This window comes from Microcaecilia unicolor, chromosome 9 (genome assembly GCF_901765095.1).
Source record: "Microcaecilia unicolor chromosome 9, aMicUni1.1, whole genome shotgun sequence".
Lineage (NCBI taxonomy): Eukaryota > Metazoa > Chordata > Amphibia > Gymnophiona > Siphonopidae > Microcaecilia > Microcaecilia unicolor.
The window spans coordinates 12510707-12532874 of NC_044039.1; the positions used below are offsets into that span (position 1 = coordinate 12510707).

General features: G+C 44.6%; 1 protein-coding gene across 6 annotated transcripts in view; it reads left to right on the forward strand.

Moving 5' to 3' along the window:
• NAV3 (neuron navigator 3) overlaps positions 1–22168 on the forward strand; it is a 454524-nt gene that overhangs the window by 257594 nt on the left and 174762 nt on the right. For all 6 annotated transcript variants that reach the window (XM_030214020.1, XM_030214022.1, XM_030214018.1 and 3 more), the window contains exon 5: positions 9966–10149. In XM_030214020.1, the coding sequence (XP_030069880.1) occupies positions 9966–10149 (184 nt within the window). The remainder of the gene's footprint in view (positions 1–9965; positions 10150–22168) is intronic.

A 22168-nucleotide genomic window follows, 5' to 3' on the forward strand; every position in this document is an offset into this window, starting at 1 on the left:
TTTATGTATTTTTTTTAGAAGTTGTAAATATGTCAAATTGTTTCAAGGGAGACAGAAAAATATTATGTTAATGAGAATGAATAATAACTGTAACCTTAAAGAGAGAGAGAATGTAATTGAACACTTCAAGATGGATCCAAAATACACATCATAGTTCTGTGTCTTGGACAATCTTGAATGTGATGGGAACAAAGGCTGTTCTCTTCAGAGCTATTGTCTTGTGTTTGCAAAAATAGACTCCAGCAAGAGCCAGTAGGTATAAATTGACAAATGAGGGTGCTGGCTGGTATCACATGATGCGATGAATCAGGCTTCCAGAAGTCAGTGTATCAATAATGAACAATAGCTTTTGATCATTGAAGCTGGGTATTCCATGGCAAGCCTACAATGAAACTTTGTTACAGCTCTTCAGTTCCCGTCTATTGTCACTGCAATTTCTCATGTTCTGCGGACATGAATTTTAGTGCACACCAAACTTTACACTTTATGCTCTTGGCAGGGAGCTGGCCTTCCAACTAAAGGATGCATCTACTGTTAAAACTGGACAGAGGCTCAAGAAAAACTGCAACATAATAGAAAAAGAATTGATTTAAGCTGTGGTAAGACTTACGAAAATGTGCTGAGACTGTGACCCAATGCTGTATAGAAAAAGAAATGCTAAAACATTCGCTCTCTGCTAATGAAAGAAGATGGAAGGCTGAAGCCATCACTTTGCAAGATCTGTTGTTGATGAAGTTGCTCAGTTACTCATCTTGGGAGCTAGCTGTCTTCCTCAACCCAAAAAATATGAAACCCACTGAACATTTAGTGCATCTAGCTGTAGTTAAGCATAATGACTTCAGCTTCCAGAAGTACATAAGTATTGCCATACTGGGAAAGACCAAAGGTCCATCGAGCCCAGCATCCTGTTTCCAACAGTGGCTGATCCAGGTCACAAATACCCGGCAAGATCCCAAAAACGTGCAAAACATTTTAAACTGCTTATCCCAGAAATAGTGGATTTTCCCCAAGTTCATTTAATAACGGTCTATGGAGTTTTCCTTTAGGAAGCCGTCCAAACATTTTTTAAAACTCCGCTAAGCTAACCGCCTTTACCACATTCTCTGGCAATGAATTCCAGAGTTTAATTACACGTTGAGTGAAGAAAAATCACAGTTAAAAATTAAAGTGGCCTGTCACGCCCCTCGCCTGTTTCCTGAAGTCTCCTATGATCCAGCAGCCCCCCTCACCCATGTCTGAGGAATCTTTCTGCTTCCTGGAACTGGGCACTTCTTTTTATAGCCCTGCAATGTGGCGCTGATTGATGACTTCACATCCTACCTAAGTATTTAAGGAAGTTTCCTACTCTCAACCAGTGCCTCAGAAACAGGTTTCCTGGTGTCCTGTTGATTTCCGTGTTCCTGCCTGACTGTTCATGACTTTGCTTGCTCACAGCTTGCCTAGATCCTTGATTTGTTCCAGACCTTGTTTGCCTGCTATTGGGCTTGGCCTTTTTCACTACTAGCTCAGGTTCGCAAAACCGTCTACTACAGTGTCCTAGACTTTGTCAAATGTCTGTGTGCTCACTTACGTTGAACTGCGACATAGCCCCTCTAGTCTGTCCAGTTGAGATTCATGTACTTTGGGTCAATGCACGCAGGAGTTCCTGCTGGGAACCAAACACCAGCTCCCTCTTCTAACACCTTTTATCTGATGACTTATTCCTTTTTCTTCTACTGCGCTCCATACACATCCCCTACATACTCAAAGTATGTTACAGAGAGATAACGTTGACAAACTCAAATAGGCCATATCCAACTTTGCTTCTTAGAAGACCATACTCATACTGACGTACAATCCCCCATCATTAACCAAGAGGAAGCCAGAATTTAACATGGAAGTGTTTAACCATGGTCCCTTCATGCTGCTTCTCCAGTGTTCTTGGAGGCCTAATACAAGAATTCCAGTTTTTGGAAGATTGATGGCTCAGTTGATAGAGTTTTTTTCAAATCCTAAACCTATTTTCTCCTCGTGAGAATTGCTGACTCCTGATGCAGGCCCTATTGCAGAAACACGGCTGTGTCGAGTCAGATTGAGGAATTGTCATTAAACGCCTCTCCAGTACTATGTAAGCCACATTGAGCCTGCAAATAGGTGGGAAAATGTGGGGTACAAATGTAACAAATAAATAAATATCTCCAGCCACTTTCGTCGCCTCCACTGTTGTATTTGCCTGCTTTCTGTGTGTGGAGCGTGGACTCTTGTTTGCTTCTTTACTGTACACTACCTCCCTCTTTCCTACAAGTCTTATACAGATTTTTAGAAACACAGAGCCTGGTTTCTTACAGCTTTACTGAGATGAATTTGTCTCTTTCTCACTTAAATCCAGGGCCACCGAGAGACTGAGCTGGGTCTGAGGCACAGCCGCTACTGCCGGGCCCCCTCTGGACTGCCACTGCCGTCCCCCCAGGACCGCAGCATATCCAGCTTTAAAAAAATTGGGAGGGGTTGGAGTCCAAAGTAGGGGGACACATTTTGCTCCACCTCCCTGTCTCCTGCTGCAACTCCACATACCTTGGCTGGCGAGGTTCCCCAAGCCCCACCAGCAGAAGACTTCCTCCAGCACTGTTCTCCCCCGTGTTCCCTGCCCTGCGTCTGCTTTTCCCCTCACGTTGCGCGTGCTCAATTTCATCAAAACCGAGCATGCGTGAGGTGAGGGGAAAAGCAACCGCAGGGCAGGGAACGCGGCGGAGAACAGTGCTGGGGATCCCCGCCAGCTAAACCAGAGGCCCCGAAGCCCTATGTCTGCTCCTCCCCAGCCTCTAAGGGGTGCCCAGTGCTGAAGATTTCTCCTTGCTGCTCTTGTCGGGACGCAGTCACCTGGGTCCCGTCAGGAGCAGGAGAGAGACAGACCCCGGCGCCGGGCCCCCTTGGAGGCCGGGCCTGGGGAAATCTTACCCTCCCCTCTCGGCGGCCCTGCTTAAATCAACCTAAAAACTCACCTGCTTCTGCTTTTCTACAATCAGCGCCTTGTTAAGTTTAACCAGAACCTTCTCCTTTGTCTTGTGTTGTCTGTGTCTTGGTCAGTCAGTGAGCTCCAGGTTTATTGAGCTGCCTCCTAGGTTTCCCTCTCTAGCCCTGTCTATGTCACATAATACTTTACAGACACGATTAGCAGTATAGAGAGAAAATGCAGCGAGTTTCTCAGTAAGTCTGGAATACTGCCTATCAGCTGTGTCGTGCTCCTGATAACTTCTCCCCCTCTCATGCTGAAATTGAAACCCTCCAGAGCCGATCAATTCTCTCTCTAAATCACAACTGCCTCCCGTTAATTACAAGATATCTACCTTTCCCCTTATCTTCTTCAGTTCGATTACAACTGTTCTGTAGAGGGGTATTGTCAGGTCAAACAAAGGGCGCAAACAGGTGCTGTAAATTTCTGTAGGAGCATAAAATTAAAATGATCTAAACAAGGATTCAAGCGTAATGAGAAACAAACATGAACTGGTCCAGAAGCGACTGCATCCTTGAGGAATTGTACGGGGCAGTTTTTCAAAAGGGTGCAGGGTTTCCATAGGTACTTTGTAGCTGCGGACCTCATGCACGGGGATTTCAAAATGAAATATCCAGGCATTGTCTGCTGGCTCTGCCCTCTCCTGCCCCTTAGTGGAATGAGTAAAAGTATCCGCAGATTTTTCAGCCTCTGTTTACCCAAGGAAGTGTTTGGATATTCTGGTAAAAAATATTTTGAAAACTGCTCTCGGAGTCTGGGGTTTACTGCTTGATTGATACTAAACTTGCTGTTTTTATGTTATTTATTTGTGCTGCATTTATGCCTTTTCTTTGATTTTTGAGACTGTATTATGAATGTATGTGTTTTAGTGTATGTTGATGTCTTTGACTGTTGTGTACCTATGGAGGATGGGTGAGTTTTCAAGCCTAAAACAGTAAATGATAATACAGTGCTTTCTATTTCCAGACTGGTTGACATCGTTTTAAGAGACTTTTCTGTGCCATAGGCAGAAACACAGCAAAACATTCCCAGGTTTCAGACTACCACAGAATGGGAGAAAGGGTTTTTTTTTTTTAAAAGCAGAGCTCTGAGTTTAGAAAGTTAGGTTACAACTAATTTTATAGCATTTTAAATTGTAAGTGTAACATTTTAAATTCAGATTTGTCTAATACAGTAACATAGTAAATGACGGCAGATAAAGACCCGTACGGTCCATCCAATTTGCCCAACAAGATAAACTCATTTTACATGGTATGTGATGCTTTATATGTATACCAGAGTTTGATTCGTCCTTGCCATTCTCAGGGCACAGACCCAGTGGCGTAGCTACTTGGGGCCTGGGCCCCTGTAGATTTCAGCCTGGACCCCCCCCTCCCGGAGAACCTGCCCCCGCCTACCTTCGCTTTTGCTGGCGGGGGACCCCAATCCCCGCCAGCTGACGTCCTCTCCATCCTGCTGCAGTGAAAAAAGTCTTCTTCCTTCTGTTGCATGCTGACGTCCTGCAGGACGTCAGACTCAGAGAACAGAACTATTCTCTGAGTCTGACGTCCTGCACATACAACGTGCAGGACGTCAGCATGCAACAGAAGGAAGAAGACTTTTTTCACTGCAGCAGGACGGAGAGGATGTCGGCTGGCGGGGATTGGGGTCCCCCGCCAGCAAAAGTGAAGGTAGGCGGCGGCGGGCGAGGGTTCGCGGCGGGAGGGGGGTTGGCAAATACGGGGGGGGGGGTGGCAATGGCGGGGGGGCAGCGCCAGGGGGGGGGTGGCAACGGCGGGGGGCAGCGCCAGGGGGGGGGGGGGCTAAAATGTGCCCCCTCCCCTTGGGCTCTGGACCCCCCTCCCACCGAAGTCTGGTTACGCTCCTGCACAGACCATAGAAGTCTGCCCAGCACTCTTGTACTGAAAGTTCTGAAGATTCTGGAATCCTAAAGAGTTACAAGATTCTGGAATCCCAATTAGTAGCAACATTCCATGTAGAACCCCAAAGAGTACAAAAAAACAGAAGAAACCAGTCTTCGCAAAAAACACCAAAAAAGCAAAACAGCGAAGATGACTAACAAAAACAAAAATAATCCAAAATTTAAAAAGAGATCAAATTTGTATTTAAAAATACAAATACATAAAAGAATTAAAAAATGAAAAAGACGACACTTGTTTATAAAAAAAAATAAAACACTTTATTAACTAAAGGATAGCAGGGAGAAAGGGACTCGACACAGCTATGTTTCGGCCGTGCAGGCCTGCGTCAGGAGTCTTCTCACCATGTGTTGATTTTTAATTCTATCCAATTATAAAGAAAATATGTGTCTCTTTTTAAAGCTGTAGTGTTAAATGATCCTTGTAACAAAGTGAGGCAAAAAACATCAGAGCAACGTCTCGTCTCTGTGAAATCCCCAAAGAGTAACATAGTAAATGATGGCAGATAAAGACCTGAATGGTCCATCCAGTCTGCCCAACAAGATAAACTCATTTTACATGGTATGCAATAATTTATATGTATATCCGAGTTTGATTTGTTCTTGCCATTCTCAGGGCACAGACCATAGAAGTCTGCCCAGAACTGTTCTTGTACTAAGTTCTGAAGCTAACGTCGAAACCCCTTAAAATTTACACTCCAGCCCATCCCTATCTATTCAGTCACGATCAGGGCATAGACCGTAGAAGTCTGCCCAGCACTGCTCTTGTACTAAAAGTTCTGAAGATTCTGGAATCCTAAAGAGATACAAGATTCTGGAATCCCAATTAGTAGCAACATTCCATGTAGAACCCCAAAGAGTAACATAGTAAATGACGGCAGATAAAGACCTGTACGGTCCAGCCAGTCTGCCCAACAAGATAAACTCATTTTACATGGTATGTGATAATTTATACCCGAGTTTGATTTGTCCTTGCCTTTCTCAGGGCACAGACCGTAGAAGTCTGCCCAGTATTGTTCTTGTACTAAGTAAGTTCTGAAGCTAACGTCGAAGCCCCTTAAAATTTACACTCCAGCCCATCCGTATCTATTCATCCACGATCAGGGCATAGACCGTAGAAGTCTGCCCAGCTCCCGTTTCGTTTCCCAATTACCGGCGTTCCCACCCAATCTCTGCTAAGATTCGGTAGATCCATTCCTTCTAAACAGGATTCCTTTGTGTTTATCCCACGCATGTTTGAATTCCAGTTGGATTTCCTGATCATATATACGTAGGACTAGATTTAGTACATGGTGACCAAAAAAATCCACGCAAGCGCTATTCTATAAACAACGGTCCAAGTTGGTGCCAGTTATAGAAAAAGCTCTTAGAGCTGATTTCCATGCCAAACCTTGGGTGCGAGGATTTTCAATCTTGATATGTAATTTATTTATTTATTTATTTGCTGCATTTGTATCCCACATTTTCCCACCTCTTTGCAGGCTCAATGTGGCTTACATCATGCCGTAATGGCGGTAGCCATTTCCGGAGTGAGAAGTACATATTATTATTATTGCAATTAAAGTACAGAAAATATGAAGTACATTAGAAGTAAATGGATATACAGTTCATTTCGGGAATATGAAATCAAGGGTAATGTATAACGTTCAGTAAAGAAAAAGAAATTAAAGTAACCGAATGGAAGAGTTCAATGTTAACTTGTTCTGGTTGAGTTTTGATGTCAGGTCATTTATGAAGGATCCTTTTGATAAGTCTTTTTGAACAATTTAGTCTTTAGTAATTTCCGGAAGGATGCCAGATCGTGCGTTGTTTTTTTATGGCATTCGGTAGTGCATTCCATAGTTGCGTGCGGATGTAGGAGAAGCTAGATGCATATATTGTCTTATATTTAAGTCCTTTACAATTGGGGTAACGGAGGTTTAAGAATGTGCGTGATGAACTTTTTATATTTCTTGCTGGTAAGTCTATGAGGTCTGACATTTATATCGGGGCTTCGCCATGAATAATTTTGTGAACCAGGGTGCAGGTTTTGAATGTAATTCGATCTCTTAGTGGAAGCCAATGTAATTTTTCTCTGAGGGGTTTAGCGCTTTCGTATTTCGCTTTTCCAAATATGAGTCTGGCTGCAGTGTTTTGGGCTGTTCGGAGTTTCTTTAATAATTTGTGCTTTGCATCCGGTATAGATGGAATTGCAATAGTCCAAACGGCTTAACACCAATGATTGCACCAGATTGCGGAATACCTCCCTTGGGAAGAAATTTAAGCACAGATCCCTGGTATTCATCTTTAGTGAACGCCCCTGACCCGCCCATGCCCTTCCTGTGGCCACGCCCCCTTGTGAGTTGCACGCAGGTCTTTATAGAATAGCGCTCAGCAAGTTGTGCGTGCAAATTCAAATTGTTGCCCATTCACAGCAGTAATTGATAGCTGCCAGTTATTGTTGCAGTGTTTGCACACATTGGAAGCAGTGAATGCACATAGATCTCATACATATTCATTGTGGAAATCCTGAAAACCAGGCCTGGCTGTGGATCTTGAGGACTGGATTTGAGGACCCCTGTTATAAACCAATGAGTTTAAGGGGGATGCGCTTTGTCAGACACAGGGCTGTATTGTTTCAGGGGATGTTATCAATATCGTGATTTGTACGATGGATGATCATGTTTAGATCTGAGTGCTTTGCTGCTGGCTTATCTTTACACTGCATTTGCTATTGATGTTTCCGTTTCGCAGGCCACAGCAACTTGCTGCATATAGTAGATGACGGCAGATGAAGAACTGTACGTCTGTATCTGCTGCTCTGTGCCCTGTTTAAAGTGTGAAAGTCATTACATTTTGCTTTTTGGCAGTGTTCTGAACTTATTTATTTATTTTTTCCATTTATTTGCAGCATTTGTATCCCGCATTTTCCCACCTATTTGCAGGCTCAGTGTGGCTTACATTGTTCCGTTATGGCGATCGCCATTCCGGAATGAGAAATACAGAATATTATTACGTTTAAAGTACAGAAAATATAAAATAGGTTATAAGAAGTAGATATACAGTTCAATTCAGGCATTATTATTATTTGTAGCATTTGTATCCCACATTTTCCCACCAATTTGCAGGCTGAATGTGGCATACATTTGCCGTAGTGGCGATTGCCATTTCCGGTCAGTAGAATTACAAATGGTATTGCCTTCAAGTGCGTACATACATGAAAGAGGAATACATTATGGTATTGCAAATAGGTTCCTAAGTAATAGATTGGATTGTAACATATGTTGGGTCATCATTTATAGAAAGATCATTTTCGACATTAGGGTAGAAGTGGTAGTGTTTGTACGTTAAAAGCAACTAACCAGTTGTGTGATAAGGGATCGGTTCTGTCTCGTTCATGATCACTACTACTACTACTTAACATTTCTAGAGCGCTACTAGGGTTACGCAGCGCTGTACAATTTAACAAAGAGAGACCGTCCCTGCTCAAAGAGCTTACAATGTAATAGATAAGAGTGAGACAAATATAGGACAATCAAGCCATTGTGACATCACTGATGAGGTTGGCTCTTAGGCATTGGTGGAATGAGGCATTATGACATCACAATCTCAGCTCTGGTTAAATCACTGCTATACTACTACTACTACTTAACATTTCTAGAGCGCTACTAGGGTTACGCAGCGCTGTACAATTTAACAAAGAGAGACAGTCCCTGCTCAAAGAGCTTACAATGTAATAGATAAGAGTGAGACAAATATAGGACAATCAAGCCATTGTGACATCACTGATGAGGTTGGCTCTTAGGCATTGGTGGAATGAGGCATTATGACATCACAATCTCAGCTCTGGATACCAGAGACTGAAACTCTTCACACTAAGGGGGGGAAGTGGGCCAAGTATAGGACAGTCGAGCCATTGTGACATCACTGATGAAGTTGGCTCTTAGGCATTGGTGGAATGAGGCATTATGACATCACAATCTCAGCTCTGGTTAAATCACTGCTATATGTAATACTACTACTACTACTTAACATTTCTAGAGCGCTACTAGGGTTACGCAGCGCTGTACAATTTAACAAAGAGAGACAGTCCCTGCTCAAAGAGCTTACAATCTAATAGTCATGTGAACGGTCGGTCCGATAGGGGCAGTCAAATTGTAATTAGGATGGTTGTTTGTGGTATGCCTTCTTGAATAGGTCAGTTTTCAGTAGCCTTCGGAAGCTAGCTAGATCTTGCGTTGTTTTTATGGCCTTCGGTAATGCGTTCCATAGTTGCGTACAGATGTAGGAGAAGATGGTGGCGTATGTAGACTTGTATTTTACCCTGTTTCCCCGAAAATAAGACCTAATAGAGGTTTTCCTGAATTGGTAGATATAAGGCCTCCCCCGAAAGTAAGACCTAGCAAATTTTTGTTTGAAAGCAGGGCCGCTGAGAGCCGGACAAGGCCACCCCCGGGCCGCCCCCCCCCCCACCCGAGGTCGCCGGGCCCCCCCTCCACCCACCCTCCGTCGCTCCCGGAACTAACCTTAAACGCCTCCTTTCACCTTCGCAGCAAGCAGCAGCAGGGCAGACCTCTCCTTCCTTCCATGCCCCGCCCTCGCGGACGTTACGTCAGGCGAGGGCGGGACACGGAAAGGAAGGAGTAGCCTGCCCTGCTGCTGCTTGCTGCAAAGGTGAAAGGAGGCGTTTAAGGTTAGTTCCGGGAGCGACAGAGGGCGGGCGGGCCAACCCCGATCCAACCCCGATGTTTCCCCAAAAACTAAGACAGCCCCTGAAAATAAGACCTAGCGCATTTTGGGGGGGCAAAAATTAATATAAGACAGTGTCTTATTTTCGGGGAAACACGGTAGTCCTTTACAGTTGGGGTAGCGGAGGTTGAGGAATGTGCGTTGCTGATCTTTTTGCGTTCCTAGTAGGTAGGTCTATAAGGTCTGACATGTAGGTCGGGGCTTCCCCGTGTATAAAGATCAAGGGTAAATGTAAAACATTTAAACAGTAATAACGTGAATAAAGTAAACCAATAAAAAGAGAACTTGAAACTGAGCATTGGCTCTGCTCTTGTTGCTTCTTTCCAGAGATAAGGAATGGGAATTTGAAGACCATTTTAGGACTGTTTTTCAGTTTGTCTCGCTTCAAGCAGCAGCAGCAACAACAACAGCAGTACTATCAGTCTCTGGTGGAGCTCCAGCAACACGTGACCCATCACTCTTCACTGCCAGCTGAAACCAGTCAGTCCAAACCCCACGATATGCAGTCCAGGTAGGCCTCGCTTTGCTCACTCTCGTACCTGTAGAGGCTCCTTGCCTCGTGGGTATCTTCTTTGCATCTTGCTTTCTGGAACAGAACGGATTACACTTTTCCTGGTTTGTTTGGCGCCTGGTTTGTTTTTTCCCAGGGGCATAGCTACGTGGGGCCACGGGGGGCATGGGCCCCCACAGGTTACACCCTGGCCCCCTCTACATTTGACCCCCCCCCCCCCCCCCGCACGATCTGGTACCCTGTTTGCTGGCGGGGGTCCCCAATCCCCGCCAGCCGAAGAGTCTTCTTCAGCGCCAGTCGACTCTGGCGCCTTCGTTGTGTGATCATCTGACGCCTTATGTCCTGCACCATGCATGTAGCCCCATGCAGGACGTAAGGCAGAAACAGATGATCACACAACGAAGGCGCCGGATTCGACCGGCGGTGACGAAGACTCTTCGGCTGGTGGGGATTGGGGACCCCCACCAGCTAACAAGGTACCTGATGCGGCGGCGGGGCAGGTGGCAGCGGGGGGGGGGGGGGGGTTGCGGTTGCGGCAGCGGAGGGGGGGGGGGTCCAAAGTGGCGGGTGGCGGGAGGCAGGGGGAGGCGGCTAAACAGTGCCCCCCCCACCTCTGGCTCTGGCCCCCCCCCCCCTTCCGTCGAGGTCTGGCTATGCCCCTGGTTTTTCCTAATTTAAAACTAAGTGAATATGGATAATTTTGGTGTCCTCCAAAAGTGAAATACTTACGTGCTACGTAAAACCAAGCATGATGCAAAAACCGAGCTGTGCATGCTTGCCGTGTGTGAATTGGGTCATGCTTATGCTCCCCCGTCCTGCTCTGCATTGCCCCTGGTTGCGTTCCTCTGCTTCTTCCATCAGTTCTGCTGAATTCTTTAGCAATAGGCTTACATTTCTGTGGAATTGTGACAATACAGAAGGACTAATTCAGTACAGCGGGTGGATCCCAAAACTGCAAATCTGAAGGTCCCAGTTCCTTTCTCATTCTGGTCTTTGGCCCTAACAAACTTGGGGCCCTTTTTACTAAGCCGCGTAGGCGCCTATGCGTGCCCAACATGCGCCAAATTGGAGTTACCGCCCGGTTACCGCGTGGCCCTTGCTGTAATTTCAATTTTGGTGCGTGTCCGCTACGCGCGTCTGAAAAATATTTTTTTATTTTCAAGTGGCGTCTGACGTGCGTAGGTCATTACTGCCCGGATTCTTTACCGCTAGGTCAATGGCTTGGCGGTAAGGTCTCAGACCCAAAAATGGACGCGCGGCAATTTTGCCTTTGCCGCACGTCCATTTTCGGCAAAAAAAAAAAAAAAGAGGCATTTTTTTTTTTGCAGGTGTGCTGAAAAATGGATTGGCGCACGCCCAAAACCCGCGCCTATACTACCGCAAGCCATTTTTTCAGCGCGCCTTTGTAACATAGACCTTAGGCCAAACATATGGAAATGTATCTCACAAGCCTTCACTGCAGACTGGTTGGGGGTTTTTGAAGCTCGTCAGTCGAGTCCCATCTGTTGAAACCTGTTGAATTTATCGAAAACTCTTTTGATTAGGACCTTTGTGGCCGTGTGAATTTATTTTTTGGGCAGCACCTCACAGAATAATACATATGGTTATTGACGGATGAGGCTCACCACATGGTTGTCATATAGCCAAACAGCTGTCGGAGAAACACACTGAAATTACTGCTCTCACTCTAGCACCTGAATCATAATCGGGGCTTGCGACCAAAACAGTAGATTTGTCAGTTATAAAGAACAGCTCTCATTAACCGAGGTAACGAAAACAGCAACTACTGTTATAATTTGATATGTAATTATAGTAGTAAATGGAAAAACTGTAGACAGTTTGTGTGGTTTGTGATTAAATACAAGTTTATCCACTATGCATAATCACAGTAATATTGTAAAGGATTTTTTTGGGGAGAGGAAGGTGGGAAGGGGAGTTGGGGAATGCTTAATGCTTACTTCTGATCGTGTTGATTTGTTTATTTTCTGTTTATACCACTTATTACTCGTGGTGGTGTTACTGGGTTCTGTATGCATTTCTGTTGACATTGTATTTGCCTATATCAGTCTAATAAACAATTTTTGCACGTTATGGGGCCAGATTCTATATGTGATGCCAAATACTGGAGCCGGAAATGATTGATTGATTTATTTATTGCATTTGTATCCCACATTTTCCCACCCATTGGTAGGTTCAATGTGGCTTACATGTTACATGGGGAGCAGTTACAAAGTTCCAATTGCTTTGACATTTAGTTCTAATACAAATGGTTAATCGTGACGTAGACTGTGTTTACAGGTGTTGTGGAGGAATGGGTCAAAGTTCGTAAAAGGGATGCATGCTTTGCTGTTTCCGATTCTGAGGTTCATGTTGGCATGTTTCGGTGGGAAAGAACTTTTTAAACAGGTGTGTTTTTTTAGGTGTTTCCTGAAGTTTAAGTAGTTATTTTTGAGTTTCAGGTCCTTTGGCAGCGAGTTCCAGAGTTGGGTGCCTGTGAAGGAGAAGCTCCGAAAAGAAAAAGAAAAAAGATCCATGCTAAGCTTACATTCTAGGGTCATGAATACTAGTGTAGCCTAACTTTTGACACCAGACATACGCCTCATAAAAGTAGGTGTAATTTCAGTGCCTAAATTTAGGCGGGGATAGGCCTAATTCTGAAAAAATCCACGCCTAACTTATAGAAACGCCCTTGACCTACTCATGCCCCTCTCGTGGACCTCCTTTTGAGATCCACGCGAGACCAGTTAGGCATGGTTGGTGGAGAAGCCACCCATAACTCCCAATTGGTGTCAATTAAGTGTGTGTTAACATTAATAATTCCAATTAGCCTATAATTTACCCAATTAGACAGTTAAGTTGCACACAGGTTGAAGATCCGCAAGCAGATTCTGGCACTGATCTTTCAGCGCCATAGATAGAATTTGGGGGTAAGGGGTAATTGTCAAAAGGATGCCTAAAGATAGGCGCTGGGATAAAATATGCTATGCACAAACCCACGGATTCTATATATCATGCCTAGATTTCCATGCAGAAATCCAAGCGTATTCAATAACAATGTACATATCCTAATTGGTTAACAAGCCAATCAGTGAGTGCTGTTAATCAGATGTTAAGCAATTATCAGCATTAATTGGCTTTAATTAAGATTTATGCACACAACTGCAAAAAGGTGGGAAAATGTGGGGTACAAATACAATAAATAAATAAATAAATAAATAACTCAGCATATTCTGTAACGCGCACCTAAATTCTAAGTTGCACAGCTGAAAAGGGGGCGTGGCCATGGGCGTTTCCAAAACCTTTGTGCATTATTATAATATACACCCACTCTGCGCCTAATTTAGGCATTGGGATGTGTGGGAAGTGGCCAAATGTCACGTGTAGAGGCGCTCAGCATATTCTGTATTCTGTGTGGAAATTTAAGGCAATTCTAAAAAATTTAGGCATACTTTAGAGAATACGCCTAGTTGTGTTTTTTTTTACCGCGCATATTTTTCAGGCACCATATATAGAATCTAGCCCAAATTCGATTATTTTATTTATTTATTTACCGCCTTTTTGAAGGCATTCACTCAAGGCGGTGTACAGTAAGAATAAATCTAACATGAGCAATAGACAATTTACAGCAGTAAAAATATTCAGATGATAATGCAAAGTATGGCATAGTACACTACTTACAATGTCATCACGATATGTAATAGAACATTTTAATAGACAGTATAGGGTATAAGCAAAGATGGAACGTATAGATAGAGAGTAAGAGGAGTTAGAAAGTAAGGTGACTAATGTAAAGAAAGTTGCACATGAGGTCAGAGAGATGGTTAAATATTTTATCAGCTAGGGTAGGAGTGGATAAACATGTCCTGCTGCAGTATGTGCAGCCCGTGTCACTCCTTGTGTGGTGTGAGTGAGACTAACATCCCATTTCTAGGGAAACTTACAGAACAAACAGTCTGTGTTCAACTTAATGATTGGCTAGAAGAGAGAAACTGCCTAGATCCATGTCCATCTGGATTCAGACCCGGATATGGAACAGAAACGGTCCTTGTATCCCTACTAGATGATCTTCACAAAAACCAAGACAGGGGATTCACTTTGGTGTTAGTACTGCTAGATTTCTCAGCAGCTTTTGATACTGTGAATCACCACTGTATCATGCGAGCACGACTGACAGAAACAGGTATCAATGGAACAGTACTTGCCTGGTTCAGATCCTATCTGACAGGCAACAATCCATAATGTTTGGCAGCAACTCATCGCCACCATGGGCTAGGGTAGGAGTGGATAAATATGTCCTGCTGCAGTATGTGCAGCCCGTGTCACTCCTTGTGTGAGTGAGACTAACAAGTTAGTTACTTCTTCCATTATTGACAGTTGCATGTGCAATTGCTAACTCAATGGCTGGTGTAAAGACTCACACTAGTCAGGTGTGTAAATGCTAGGATTTTATAAATTGAGCACACTACTGGTAGCCCCCCCCCCCCCCGACCCGCCCATGACCCTCCCAGGACCACTCTCTCTTTGCAGTTGTGTCTGATAGGTTTTACACGTGCAATTTATAGAATATTGACTAATGGCAATTATGTATGTAACTACTAATTAGGGCCAATTAGTGCCAATATACTCCAAAAATACTCAGTAATTGGTTATGAAAATCAATTAGCAGCTAATAAAAAAAATCTGTGCATGTAGCTCAGTATTCTGTAACTTTGCACATGCAACTTTGCACTTCCTGTGTAAAACAGTACATGCAGCATTATAGAATTAAGAGAGAAATGTCGGTATATGTATGTAAAACAGCAGAAATTAGATGCGGACTGACCATTCTGGCAACCAGGCAGTGCCCGAAAGCCCAGGGGCTCTCACCATCACCGCCCAGGGCCACTGAGGGGGGGGGGGGGGCAGGAAGGGACAAAATTCCCTGGGCCCGGGCCTCCAAGGGGGGCCCAGCACTGCAGTCCCCTCCACCTGCCCCCCCCCTCCGTCCACCACCGGGCCGGGCCCCCCTGAATTCAAAGACATAGCGCCTCACCGCGACCTCGCTCCGTGTGAAAGAAGCGCAGCAGCGGCAGTCTGCAGGTCGCCTCCCTTCGGGCCTTCCCTCCCTGTGTCTGCCCTCGTCTGACATAACTTGTGCGAGGGCGGGACATGGAGGGAATAATACAGTATTTCTAGGATGGGTGGGACAAATTGCTTGTTCTTTGGGCCGCTGTCGGTGACAGGGTGCTGGGCTCGATGGACCCTTGGTCTGTCTCAGCATGGTAATTAACCCCAACTATAGCCAATAATTGGTTTTAATGCCATTTATCAGCTAATTATTACATTCAGTTACACACTTAACTGTCACTATTCTATAACTGATGTGTGCACGTCTATAGAATTAGAGGGTATATGTGTTCTTCTAAAATAGTCTTAAAATAGGCATCTAACCTAGGCAACCTGTTAATAAAATTGCTCTTCATTTCTCCTTTAAATATGTATTAAGTAATGTCTGACCCTGGCTATATATTGGCCTATGCACTGTTTTGGTTGGGCTTTTAATTACTATTTATGTTTAATGATGTTTTGTTTTTGTAAATTTGTGTGTTTTTTTTTAATGTATGTGCTATTCTTCTCTTCCCTGGAATAAGGTGGATTATAAATAATAAATACAATCAAATAACGTTATTTGGAAATATAGAACAAATGGGTCAGCCAGTCCTCCTCAGCTGTTTTTTTCACGCAGAGTAGTGGATGCTTGGAATGCCCTCCCGCGGGAGGTGGTGGAAATGCAAACGTTAACGGAATTCAAAAATGCGTGGGGATAAACATAAAGGAATCCCGTTCAGAAGGAAATGGATCCTCAGAAGCTTAGCGGAGATTGGGTGGTGGCACCGGTGGTTGGGAGGCGGGGCTAGTACTCGGCAGACAGACTTCTACGGTCTGTGCCCTGAAAATGGTAGATATAAATCAAGGTCAGGTATACATATTAAGCAGTGTATATGAGTTTATCTTGTTGGGCAGACTGGATGGACCGTACAGGTCTTTATCTGCCGTCACCTACTATGTTACTGTGTTGTTTCCCTCTTCAAGGCAGTGTTTTCCCACCTCATCCTGCTCTTGTAAACAAAAGCCACAACAGCAAAGGTGACAAAAGAGTCCCAAAACAAGCAGTGTGGTGCAGACGTTTATGGTAACAAAGCTTCAACACAGGTCATGTTTCGGCCCTAAGGCCTGCCTCAGGAGTCTGTACCAACACTTTCTCGTATTGCTTATAATACGTGAATCTGTGCTGCCTGTTTCTTTCTGCCGGTACACTTGGGCCGTCTCACAGCACCACAAAGACTGCAGTAAGGGGTCCTTTTAAAAAGATGCGCTGAAAAATGGCTTGCGGTAGTGTAGGCGCAGGTTTTGGGCACGCGCCGATCTATTTTCTTAGCGTGCCTGTAAAAAAAGGCCCCCTTTTTTTGCCAAAAATGGACATGTGGCAAAATCAAAATTGCCGTGCGTCCATTTTGGGTCTGAGACCTTACCGCCAGCCATTGACCTAGCGGTAAAGAAAACCGGGCGGTAATGACCTACGCGTGTCAAATGTCACTTGACACATACGTCCGTTATGCGTGCCCGAAAATAAAAAAATTATTTTTCAGATGCACGTATCGGACGCACACCAAAAATGAAATTACTGCAAGTGCCACATGGTAGTCAGGTGATAACTCCATTTTGGCGCACTTTGGGCGTGAATAGACGCTTTCGCGGCTTAGTAAAAGGGCCCCTCAATTTTCACGTTTAGTATTTTGCTTTGAAGAGTGTTTTACTGTGTGCAGTATCGGTGCAGCTTTTGACGTTTCACCTTACATCTCAATTATAACTGAGGAAGTGTTGCTACAGACTCCTGAGGCAGGCCTTATGGCCGAAACATGACTCGTGTCGAGTTTTTATTACCAATTAATAAACTTCTGCATCACACCGCTTGTTTTGGGACTTACATAGTAACATGGAGGGGCATAATCGAACGTCGCCGGCTTGAAATCAGCACAAACGAGGTTCGAAGTCTGAAGCGCCGCTTTGGCAGCAGGAGAGTGGAATAACTGTGCCTGTCCTGTCCATATGCTTCATCAGTCTTTCCAGAACGAAAATATAATTGACCTATTTTCACACAAAGCAGACCGATAGGTGGGAGCAGCAGTAATACCTGCAGCGGACGTTTAGTCATGACTTCAGCTGTTTCCTTACCTGCACAAGGAAAAAATCTTATAAGCATTGAAAACACAAATTAACTAATGCAAATTACCCATTCCCTCTGAAATAGTCATTTTCCTCCAGGAGTACAGAAATCTGTCTTTGCACTGTGGGTGTTTGAAGCAAATGTGCTGGCTTTCAAAATGACATGAAAACATCAGTGATGTTTGTTCTCTGTTTTCTATACAAAATGACTCAAAACACTAGTAAACTTTTAGTTCGTCAGATCACTATAACGTTAATTATTAACAAAGGACCCCATATTCAGCCATCAGCGATCAGTGTTTTGCTGACTGTCACTCAAGGACGGACTGAGAGTACTCTGGGCTCCCGGGCACTGAGGCTACTCTGGCCCACCCGCCATGCTGCTGCTCCCGCTGCCACCAGTGCCCCCACCCCCGCCGTGCTGGCTCCCTCCCACCGTGTTGATGTTGTGGCCCTCCCCCCACCTTGGAACAGACCTGGTGGTCTAGTGGCTGTGGCTTCTTCAGGGGCAGGCAATAAATCAGGAGTCTCAGCAGGCATTTTGTAAACACAGCGGTGCAACCAGGGAGAAGCAGAGACTACTGGACCAACAGGGCCCCCGTGGAGGCTGTAGTGTGCGACAGCGGGCAACCAGGCAGAGCCTCTGAGCCCTCGGGCACTGCCCGGTTGCCTGAATGGTCAGTCCGCCCCTGCCGTCACTGGTGTTAAACCTGGAAATTCAATGCTGGCGTGTAAAATAAATAAATAAGCGCGCAAATATGGAACGCGCTACCAAAGGCCATAAAAACAAGGCACGACCTAACAATCTTCCGAAAACTGTTGAAAACCAACCTTTTCAAGAGGGCGTACCATAATGATCCATCCTAAAGACCAGACAACTAGACTTTACATGAACTGGACATATCCGATCTCTTTACACTAGGCTGATAAACTTCGCTGCCACAAATGAAAGCTACGCAATACGCACTGCCGCTTTATTTCTCGTGTCGAAAATGAACGTTCTATAGTTGATTATCTAACTTATTCTATAACTCTCTCTATCATTCAGGAACTTTAATGCAATACTACTACTTAACATTTCTAAAGCGCTACTAGGGTTACGCAGCGCTGTACAATTTAACATAGAAGGACAGTCCCTGCTCAAAGAGCTTACAATCTAAAGGACACGTGAACAGTAAGTCTGATAGGGGCAGTCTGGATTTCCTGAAAGAGTTAGGTGCCGAACGCAGCATTAAAGAGGTGGGCTTTAAGCAAAGACTTGAAGACGGGCAGGGAGGGGGCTTGGTGTAAGGGCTCAGGAAGGTTGTTCCAAGCATAGGGTGAGGCGAGGCAGAATGAGCGGAGCCTGGAGTTGGCAGTGGTGGAGAAGGGTACTGAGAGGAGGGATTTGTCCTGTGAACGGAGGTTTCGGGTGGGAACGTAAGGGGAGATGAGGGTAGAGAGGTAGTGAGGGGCAGCAGATTGAGTACATTTGTAGGTAAGAAGGAGAAGCTTGAACTGAATGCGGTATCTGATTGGAAGCCAGTGAAGTGACCTGAGGAGAGGGGTGATATGAGTATATCGGTTCTGGCGGAATATAAGACGTGCAGCAGAGTTCTGAACAGATTGAAGGGGGGATAGGTGGCTCAATACCGCTTGTAATTTTTTACCCGTAAATGGCGATCGCCACTACGGCATAATGTAAGGCACATTGAGCCTGCAAATTGGTGGGGAAAATGTGGGATACAAATGCAACAAATAAATAAATAAAATCAGGCAAAATACCAGAAAACACTTTAACGCGTTTTGGCGTAGTCTGTTTTCCCTCGTTAACACTGCTTAACATCCTTTACTGGAAGGGCCCCTAATATTTGTGCATGTACCACTCCTACAATATTGACTGTTTTTATGATTTTTCAAAAATTTTTTCCCAGTTTTGTCCTTACCATCCTAGGTCAGTGCTTATCAGCCCAGTGCTCGGGACACACCAAGCCAGTCGGGTGTTCAGGATATCCACAATGAATATGCATGAGATAGATTTTGCATGTCAAGGAGGCAGTGCACGCACTTTACCTCATGCATATTCGTTGTGGGTATCCTGAAAACCCCACTGGCTTGGTGTGTCCCGAGGACTGGGTTAAGACCTCCATAGTATTTCAAGGTTGGGAAGAAAGCACTTCAGTGGTGGTTTTAGTGCAAGCCAGGGTCTTTGTTTCCACAGGCGTTTGTCCACCCTGCTCTTGGCCTGCCATTTCCTCATTTCTGCAGTATAACCAGACTCTTGGGCTCAGTTCAGGGTTCTATCAAAAGATGGGACTAAGCCAATGTGTCTAAATTTATTTGAAACTTAAAATAACACACCTACAGCCAAAACCAGGCAGAAACATACATTCATATGGCTTAACTTGACTTTTGTACAAATAGTAGAGAGCACGTTGGACTTGCTTGAAAGTTTATCGGGACAGGTACAGCCCTATAAATTCACGTGGCAAACGCTCTGTTTGTTTGTTGACGAAAAGCTATGCAAAGGGATTATTTTAAAAGCCCTTAAAATGCTACTGTTTGCATAGTGTTTTGCGTATACCTCAAATTTCCTGCTTGGAATGATTTCATGGGATCAGAGAGTACTCCATCTTCTCAGATGAGTCCTGAAAGAGGACATTGTTCTGCTATACGAACTCCGGGTGAAGTCTGGAAAATTTATTCTCGTGGAGCAAAAAAAAAAAAAAAGGAAATAAAATTCACAAATTTCAATGTCTTCTCTTTCAAGTCACTGAACAGCAATAAGATATTTTCCGTGACATGTTTATTCTAGGCCATTAGCTCACTTCAGTAGTAAAGTAATCTAGTCTACTGGCACGTACGAGTCAGCCCTTTCAAGCAGCACTAATATAAAATAAATATTCACTAAAGAAACGTCTATCAGACGATTTCAGAATTGCTAATGAACGCTCCGGTGGTGTCCTGTAAGACTGTGGGCAATTTAGTGCGAATATAGAAAGGTCCGTGTCGGTACAAGATGTGCTGGAACGGAAGGCATGTTCACGGTGCACTCTGGGACACAAGGTCAAAGTGGGAAGTATGGTGAAATTCTTGAATATGCTACCTGAATCGGTTTACTGTACTTAGGAGTCCTTTTACTAAGCTGTGGTAAAATGTGGCTACAGAGGAAATTAGAGGGACATGGGATTGGAGGTATTGTCTTACTGTGGATTAAAACTGGTTGAAAGATAGGAAACAGAGAGTAGGATTAAAAGGTCAATATTCGCAATGGAGAAGGGGTAGTTAGCGGGGTCCCTCAAGGATCGGTGCTGGGACAGCTGTTTTTAACATATTCATAAATGACCTAGAGATGGGGGTAACTAGTGAGGTAATCAAATTTGCCGATGACACAAAGTTATTCAAAGTAGTCAAATCACGGGAAGATTGTGAAAAACTACAAGAGGACCTTACGAGACTGGGAGACTGGGCATCTAAATGGCGGATGACGCTTAATGTGAACAAGTTCAAAGTGATGCATGTGGAAAAGAGGAACCCAAACTATAACTAAATCATGCAAGGTTCAGCGTTGGGAGTCATAGACCGAGAAAGAGATCTAGGTGTCGTCGTTGATGATACGTTGAAAACTTCTGCTCAATGTGCTGCTGCGGCTAAGAAAGCAAATAGAATGTTGGGTATCATTAGGAAAGGGATGGAAAACAAAAATAAGGATATTATTCTGCTGTTGTATCGCTCCATGGTGCGACCGTACCTCGAGTATTGTGTTCAATTCTGGTCGCCGCACCTCAAAAAAGACATAGTGGAATTGGAAAAGGTGCAGAGAAGGGCGACAAAGATGATACAGGGGATGGGACGGCTTCCCTATCAGGATAGGATGAAGAGGCTGGGGCTCTTTAGCTTGGAGAAAAGGCAGCTGAGGGGAGTTATGATAGAAGTCTATAAGATAATGAGTGGAATGGAACGGGTCGATGTGGAGCGTCTGTTTACGCTTTCCAAAAATACTAGGACAAGGGGGCATGCGATGAAGCTGCAGTGTGGTAAATTTAAAACGGATCGGAGGAAATTTTTCTTCAGTCAACGCGTAGTTAAACTCTGGAATTCGCTGCCGGAAAAGGTGGTTAAGGCGGTTAACTTAGCAGACTTCAAAAAAGGGTTGGACGGCTTCCTGGAGGAAAAAGCCATAGAATGTAATTGAATGGATGAGGGAATAATACAGTATTTCTAGGATGGGCGGGACAAATTGCTTGTTCTTTTGGCCGCTGTCAGTGACAGGGTGCTGGGCTCGATGGACCCTTGGTCTGTCCCAGCATGGCGATGCTTATGTACTTATGGCAGTGCGAGCACGTCTTTTGGGCACATGCTGGGCCATTTTTTTTTTACCACGCCTAGGAAAAAGGGCCTTCTTTTAAGGGGCCGGAAAATGGATGTGTGGTAAAATTGAAACTAGCGTGTGTCCAATTTTTGGCCCTAGACCTTACCGCCACCTGTGGACCTAGCGGTAAGGTCTCACGCGCTACCCGCATGGTAAGCAATGCAGTTTACCGCAGGATTCGGAATTTTCTACCGCAGGATTCGGAATTACTGCCTGGCTGGGCGGTCGTGCCGATTTGGCATGTACTGTATGCGCGTAGGCCCTTTTGCACCTTTGTGAAAGAACCCTGTAGGGCCTCTTTTACAAAGCCAAGCTTGTGATTCCTGTGCGGTAAACGAGAGGAAGCCCTTATAGGAATTGAATGGGCTTTCTCTCATTTACCACGCAGGAATGATAGCACGGCTTTGTAAAAGAAGCCCTTATAGAATTATTTGGGAACAACTGTTTTGATTCCATCTTTTT